General features: G+C 37.1%; 1 protein-coding gene across 4 annotated transcripts in view; it reads left to right on the top strand.

Moving 5' to 3' along the window:
• PARD3B (par-3 family cell polarity regulator beta) overlaps positions 1 to 7,883 on the top strand; it is a 1,103,389-nt gene that overhangs the window by 429,117 nt on the left and 666,389 nt on the right. For all 4 annotated transcript variants that reach the window (XM_011949894.1, XM_011949895.1, XM_011949896.1 and 1 more), the window contains exon 3: positions 1,165 to 1,336. In XM_011949894.1, the coding sequence (XP_011805284.1) occupies positions 1,165 to 1,336 (172 nt within the window). The remainder of the gene's footprint in view (positions 1 to 1,164; positions 1,337 to 7,883) is intronic.

The following is a 7,883-nucleotide window of genomic DNA, read 5'->3' as shown; positions in this document are numbered from 1 at the left end:
AAAAAAAAAAAAAAAAAAAAAAAAGAAGTCTCCATACTGGAAATGAGTAGTCAATTATGAAAATTATTTTTGAATGGCGAATTTGCATATCCCTAATTGTATTCATTTCTTTTGAAAGACCGAACTTGAAATTTTTGATGTTTTGATTGGTTAACCCTGCACTTCTGTTATTAATACTATTGCCAACAGGGTTCCCCTATGAATGGGGCTTTGAGTATCTTTCCTGAATAAATGCTTGAATCATAAGTAGGTTTGTTTTACTTAATGAACAGAAAATATCTAAAGATGTACAACCGGTTTTTACATTTACACACATTGCACTTTTTGGAATGACAGTAGCATCTTTGAGCTGCCTCGTGTAGTCACATTTGGACTTTTCTACATCAGCTGATGAGAAACCCATGAAGTTTCTGAATGTTGGTGCTGTCTGTTGGCCACAAGTGCAGTTTCAGCAGAGCTGTCCTCACTGCCTATACAGTAGTGTCTGTGTGATTACTTGAATTTTTAAAGATATCTTGCCCTTATTTTAATGAAAAAAATGACTTGGAAATGGACAGTTAAGAGTTTTTATATTAACGGTGAAAAGCATACTTCTCACTTAAAGTAAAATTGACATATAATTAGATTAAAAGTAATGATGTTGAGTTGTATTGGACTTAGCATTCCATTGGACTTAAACCAGTCAACACAGAGTCAATCATGAAGGAAAAGAACAAAATTAAAGACATGTACAAAAATGGGATACCTATTTATGCAAGATAAGCACAAATTGAATATGCAAAGTTCAACGCATGTTCAACTTTGGTTTTTGGAAGCACTCTTTAATAAAGAGACAATGAAGTCCTTTTAGGCGTATTAGGGAAGGTGGGGTAGTGGGAAGGGGAAGCAGCCATTTCATTCCTTTAAGAGAGTGAGCCAAAATTGGTTCTCTTTTTCAGTAATAGACAAAATAAACAAATGACTAAACCAGTATTATTTCTTGACCATAGTGCTTATAGACATAATATTATTGAAAAATTAAGAGTTGTGGTATAGTAACATTAACGTTTTAAGTTTGATGAGGCGATTTTCTTTGAAACCAAATAAAGATCTCATTCAGCTAGATAGTGTCCGTGTGGTATGCATGTCCTACAAACTAATTAGTGTTGTTGGATTTGTTTGTAGCTGATTGCTGTGTTTGAAGAACAAGAACCACTCCACAAGATTGAGAGCCCCAGTGGAAACCCTGCAGAACAGCAGAGCCCAGATGCTTTTGAGACAGAAGTGGCTTCCCAACTGGCTGCATTTAAACCAGTTGGTGGGGAGATTGAAGTAACCCCTTCTGCTCTAAAACTAGGTATGTGTAATGTTTATGGTATTCTTTTCACCTGATTGAAGATTCATCATCTTGTTGATTAGATGTTGTTTCTTCTTTGTGACTTTTATCCTGTTAATATTTTTATATTATGGTTTATCTTTTCTTTAAACTATTTTTGTACATAGCTCTTTGCAGCCACTGTTGCTTAGGTAAGTGGATGCAGCTTTTTCTTGAACTGAAGGTGAATCAGAATTGTATGCCCTTGAAGTAACATGGGGGAGTCAGATGCTAAATGTTGAAGTGTCCTGTATCATATGAGTATAACTTTTTTTAAAAGTTCCTGAAAAAAGTCATTTGTGAAAAGCCAAGGTTTGTCAAAGAATCCATGCTAGAAATAAAGGTCACTTTATTTTCTTAGCCTCGGTCTTTTTCTCCCTAGGCTATAATCTAAGAATCTGGGGGAAATGTTTTGAAGTTAGTTTTGAAATTCTTTTCTGATGATTTATTCAGACAAGACAATTCATCCAGTAATTTTGCTTAGAATTATTTTTCATTGTATTTGTAGAATGAGAAAGTAAATATTATTCTAAAGTTTCAATCAGTTTACAACTCCAAGAGAAATAACATGTCTGTTTTGGTGATACCTTCTAAAGATAAATTTAGCTCAATTTAACAGCATGAAGTTTTTGAAAATCCACTAATATCTTGGTATTTCAAACAACTTTTTATGCCTGTGGAGTATTTGTGCAACATTTGGAGACTGCTTAGAGCACCTGTTATGAGGGAATTCTCAAACTAGAAGAACAGAGGCTTATTCCACTTTGCAAAGGTCAGCTTCTTCTTCTTTTAAAGCAAAACATATGCTTTAAATGGTTAGAATTGTACATAGTACTCATTTTCCCATTTAAAATATATACTGTAAAGTTAAACTTACATACTCTAATGCTGACAATCCATATTTTGTACTGATCTTCAGAAAAGTATCTGTAGTGGCCCTTTTAAAATAAACCAAATGGAAACTAATGACCTATGATCTTCGTGGGTTTTCTATCTTTTGGAACCAAGCTAGTGAAGCAGTCTGCTGGAACGTGGCTGCTGGAGGGCTTTGTGGCAGCTTCTCTTCATCTAAAGCCAGCCTTGTGGCTTCAGCAACCTTACAGCCCCATCATTCATTTGCATAATGGATGCCTTTTTATCCATTATGCAAATGGCATGAGAGGAAAATTAGGCAATAAGGGAAGACGAAAGAAGAAAATTGCTCTTGCTTGTTTTAATATTCTATTTATAAGCAAGCACTGTGGTCTTCAAATGACCGAACCTCAGAGTACTTCTGTGCCGGAGAATTTGTTTTCACCTCTCTCTTATGAGTGTTCTCAGGGAAAAAGGTTTGTTTTCTTCAGCTTTTTTGTTGTAATATTGGAACAACATAATATTGAATGCAAGAAAAAAAAATCAGCTGAGATTCCACTTCTTTGAAAGTGGACATTTTACTTCTTCCATAATGATTTTTGATAAGTCAGAGAAAACAATATTTATTACATGAGTACACACCATCTAAATCCCTTACTCATAGTAACTAAGCCTCATCATACTTAGTCAGCTTTTATTATTTTTATCTTTTCAGAGTTGAGGAATAGGCACAGAGAAGTTTAGTAACTCAGCAAAAATCACAAAGCTATTAGTTGGCAGAGCCAGAATTTGAACTCTTGCTGGCTGCAGCATGAGGAACCATTTTGCTGTGCTGCCTCTGATATGCAGTTCCTAAAACGGCCAACTAATATAACTGTTTTGGGGTTTTCTTTGAGAATATATGCCAAAATCCTGAAAATACTAAACTCCTTGGTCTACAATCTCATTTCACTTAGTACCAGATTAAATGATGAGAATGCCTCACTTTTAGGTGGGAAACATTGCCTTCCAACCATTTGGCCTGAAACCTTGGCATCACCTCCAGTTCCACCATTTCCTTCTACCTCCCCCACTCCGTCAGCTCTTCAGCTTCCTTGTCCACAGCCACCAAAGCAGGCCAGAGCTTTGCCATCAATTAGACTATTGCAGAGGCCTCAGACTGACCTCTTTCTTTACAGTGTCTGCTTTCTCCAGTCCCTGCTGTTGCCAGAGCTGCCTTTCTAAATCACAAATCTGATTATATAATATAACTCCCCTGCTTAACGACCTTCACTGCTTCCCATCACCCTGAGAACCATATCCAAACTCGTTAGCAAGCTGATGCAGATAGTTCCTCTGAATCAGCAGGAGAAATGTGGGCAAGGATGAATGATGTAAAAAAATCATCCCTTACCCACCTTCATGGTTCTAGCAGTTTGAGTACTTTGCATTTCTGGAACTTAAAAAGCAAAGAAAAAACGTATTTGTCAGGTTTTTCAGATAGAGAAGTTAAAGAAGGAAGCAACACAGCCAGCTTTGGTCTCCACCCATTCTGTTTCCTTGTTAGCTCTGGGGCAGGATGTGGCCACAGGCTGTGTACCTCTAGATGGAGAGATGTGGTTGGCAGTAGAGGCTGTATTCGTGGCACTTCTGGAAGTGGGACCTGGCCATGCTGTCTGGTCTACCCTGAAAGCCTGCTTAGGTGAAGAATGGGAGGGGCAGTGAGAGGAGTTTTGCACCACCTGTGCCCCAGCAGTTCCTCCTAACAGGGTGCTTGTGACATGCCAGCAGTGAGAGGAGTTTTGCACCACCTGTGCCCCAGCAGTTCCTCCTAACAGGGTGCTTGTGACATGCCAGCCATTGAACTCTTGCCCTTCATCTCCCTTCCCCAGTCAGCTCCTGTAGGCCATTGGAACTGGTTGTACCTTTCACAGCTCATTCACCCAACCTCATACAGCAGAAATAGGGCGTAATTTTTACTGGTTTTCTCACTCTGAAGGCCATTTTCTTAAGAAAATAGCAAATTTAATCTTCATTGGCTCACGTTGCTTTGCTTAATTAAGCAGACACAATTCAACAAATATTAGGAATCAAGAGATTTTTGTGGTTACATCACGTTGAGCACCCAAAATTTATGTTTTTCTGGTATCTGATATCAAAAGATACTCAATGTTCAGTATAATTTTTATATTTTTTTCCTACACAAGATAACCATCAACAATATTCTGTTAAAAACCAACAACCACCTTCCCCAAATAATACATACAGAGGTGGACCCCTCCCATTCTTTCTTTATATTCCGGGATGTAATACTTACACATGCATATTCATATTCCCAGGCCCTTCGTGATGTAGCTGCTTCCTCTCTGCCCACCTTTATTGCTGGCCACTCTTTCACAGTCACCTTAACCTGCAGCCACTGTGAACCACTCGCCATTCCAAATTTACTACCTTCAGATATCTGTGCCTTTGCAGATAATGTTCTCTCTACCTGGCTTACTCCTTTGTCTCTTATGTAGTGAACTCATATGCACCTTTTAAGTTTAAGCTCAAATATGACCTTGTTCATGAAGCCTTGTCCAAATTTTTAAAACAGTACACTAAGCATACAATAAGTATTATTTCTTAATTCTTCATCTAACAATCAAGGGTTACAAAGATGAACAGCAGACATCTACCGACATAAAGGGGTTCATAGTCTCATACTCTATAAGCTAATGGGGTATATATTTTTCATTTGTAAGATGAGTTTTAAATCAAGTGGGCAACCACATAATTCCAACCTCATTCATCTAAATTATTTCTTATCATTTATTTTCTAATGGATTTTCTAATGTAATGCTGAATGACTGAGCCCTGACTCAGCCCTAAGTAGCAAATCACTTTCACACTTTAAGATTCTGTGACTCTGAAATCGGCCAAAGCATGTTACCATATAGTACAGAGATTGCTGGCCTGAGAGTTCGTTTCAGTGATGAGCTGTGGTAACCAAAATTGGAAGGGATCATATTCACGTGATATATTTGGACTTAAGAATCATCTAGTTTGAGAATTTTCCAAGTCTTCTCTGTGAAACCCCACGGTTCTTCTGAGCATGTAGTAGGGTTTCAATGGATGCTTGATTCTAGTTAATAAATAACACTTATTGAGCGCTTAAGTTCTAGATGCTATTTAAATTTGTTCATTCTCCATCTCTGGACAAATAGGATTGGTTATGCTAGTATAGAAGAAAGGGTGCAGAAGTCTATAAAGTAACCAATAAACAAAATCCCAATGCTTATCTACCCCAAAACCTCACCTCCACTCAAAAGACCTATGCATGCCTCAGAAAAAGTTTTGTGAAATGCTGACCTAGAAATACATAGTTCCACAGAATTTTATAATTAGCAATTGTCTAGGTAATCAACATTATTTAACAAGTGAGCAAATAAAAGCTTAAATTCAGTGTGTACTCTGATGTTGAATAAGAAACTAGAACTGGAACCCAGATCTCTCGGCTTCTAGAACAGTGCTTGTTCAGTTACATGACTTTTTAAAAATTAATTATAGATTTCAATTATCCATATATTTTAGGTACTATATGTGATAGCACCTCACGTCTTTTTGGAATTGAGTAGAGGGTAAATTAATAAATAGATACTATGAATAGCTATAAATCAAAAGCTACTGAGAGAACAAACACCAGAAAATGGAGGTGGAGAAAATGTCTTTTAAATCCTGTAAGTTTCAGAAATGAGTTTGCTTCTGTCTTATCGTCTCATCGTGTGTGTGTGTGTGTGTTTGTGTGTGTAGGAAAGTTCCACTAAAACCAATGTTCTAATGGGATCCGTAGGTATGGGGATTTTTTAAAATAATGTGGATATTTTAATACACTTTTTAATTTTTTAAATATGTACATACAGGGCCATCTGTATAAAAGACAAATTAGTGAGAAAAATTATTTTTAAGTTTAGGAGGGTAGGAGTCTCCTGACCCTTCCTCTGACTAGTCCCTGCGCTGCCCTGATGATTAGTACCTAGCCACCTACTGTTCCCTAAGAGGCTTTTTGTGGCCATAGCCCAGGGTTGGCCCAACCCAGACTTTGTCCCTTGAGAGTCAGTGATATGGAGCTAGTTCGAGACCCTGCAGTATTCGATCTAGCTGTGTGATCAGGGTAAGTCGTGTAACCTATCTCTTATCAGAACCAAATTTTTCCAAACAAAAAATAAATCAGGACAAATCTGGGACACATTCTAGCGAAGTAAAAATTGAAAACCAAGGCTATCCAGGTCAGTCCCTGATGTGTCACCACTATATCTCCCTGGGCCAGTTTCCTCATCTATAAAATGAGCTGTCCTTTCTCCAGTGGGCCATGATGGTTCCATGAGTGTTTTGTTAATACCAAAGTGAGTTTGGATCCAACTCCATGCCTGGGCCAATTTCCCTCCTAGGGCCTCAATTAATTAGTAGTTTTTTACTTTGTATCTTTTGATAATTTTTCTCAGTACTTCTTGATTGAAATTTGCTGAATTGGATTCAGGGTTTCATGGGAAAATATTTATTTCATGAAATTATTTTAGTAATGTAATTTAAGTAGTGTTTCAGGATGAAAAGTACTTTAAACTTGGCTGTTACCATGCTTGTGATCTAGATTACCTTGATATGAAGTAATCTGATTAAAGTTTGGAGTTGAAGTGGTATTAGCTTTATTCTCCTCTTGTATGTTAAACTTTGAAGATGAGCTACTTTCTATTTGAAAGTGATTCTTGTTTTTGAGACTTGAAAGCTCAAAGGTGCCTCAGATGCTTTATTGTTTCCATGTGTGTTTGTGCTTCTTCAAAACCGAAATGGAAATTATGATTATGTGTTTGTTATAATATCATTATTTTCAAAATAGAGTTCTCTTTATTTGCAGTGGTGTTCAGCAAATACTATGTAGCTATAGATTCCTGATGAAAATTGTGACCATTTTCTATCTGATTTTGACTAATTTACTGCATAAAGGAAACATATGGGAACATTTTTCTCAATTTTTAACCAAACCAAATCCCTTTATGGCACTGATCTTCAGGAAAACATAAAGAAAGGGGAAGTTTATTCCTTTAATTAGGCTGCTGTGTGTAAGTAGCTGCTGTGCCCATAATGTGGGTTTAAGTATTGGCATCTGATCCTAGACAAACACACTCACACCACACACATAGCAGAGCTAAAGCTCGGGGTCGGGTTATGCTTCTGATGAAGCCTTTGAATTCTGACTACAAAGCATATAAGCATGTGAGGGTTCCTTGTTGTTGGAAGCTCTTTGCTGTAGGCTGTGAAACCCAGAGTTAAAATTACCCAGAGTTAAAATTGCTTAGATGAATCCGTAAGTTACAATTTGATCATTGAGTTTCATCCTATTTGTTTCCTGTTGAGGCTGATTATTCAAAAGTTAGCAGTTATAGAATAGCTTTTCTTTCTTTTCTTTTTCCTTCTCTGGGAGTCTGGTATTTTTTTTTTCCCATGAAGGCTTAAATGAATAATGTTATAATTAGCTATGGTAACCTTGCTAGGGGATCATCAATCAGTCATAGCCATATAGTCAACAAAGTGTCTGCTTGCTTTCTGGTGTGACTATAACTAAATCAGGACTAAGGAGGCTACAGTGTTACTAACCCATTTTGAGCACCACTCTTCTTTTGCTACTGTTTTCTTTTTTTAATTTTTTTTTTTTTTTTTT

Source organism: Colobus angolensis, unplaced genomic scaffold, assembly GCF_000951035.1.
Source record: "Colobus angolensis palliatus isolate OR3802 unplaced genomic scaffold, Cang.pa_1.0 Scaffold30, whole genome shotgun sequence".
NCBI lineage: Eukaryota > Metazoa > Chordata > Mammalia > Primates > Cercopithecidae > Colobus > Colobus angolensis.
Note: the sequence above shows the minus strand (reverse complement) of the source record. Positions and strands in the feature narration are given on the sequence as shown.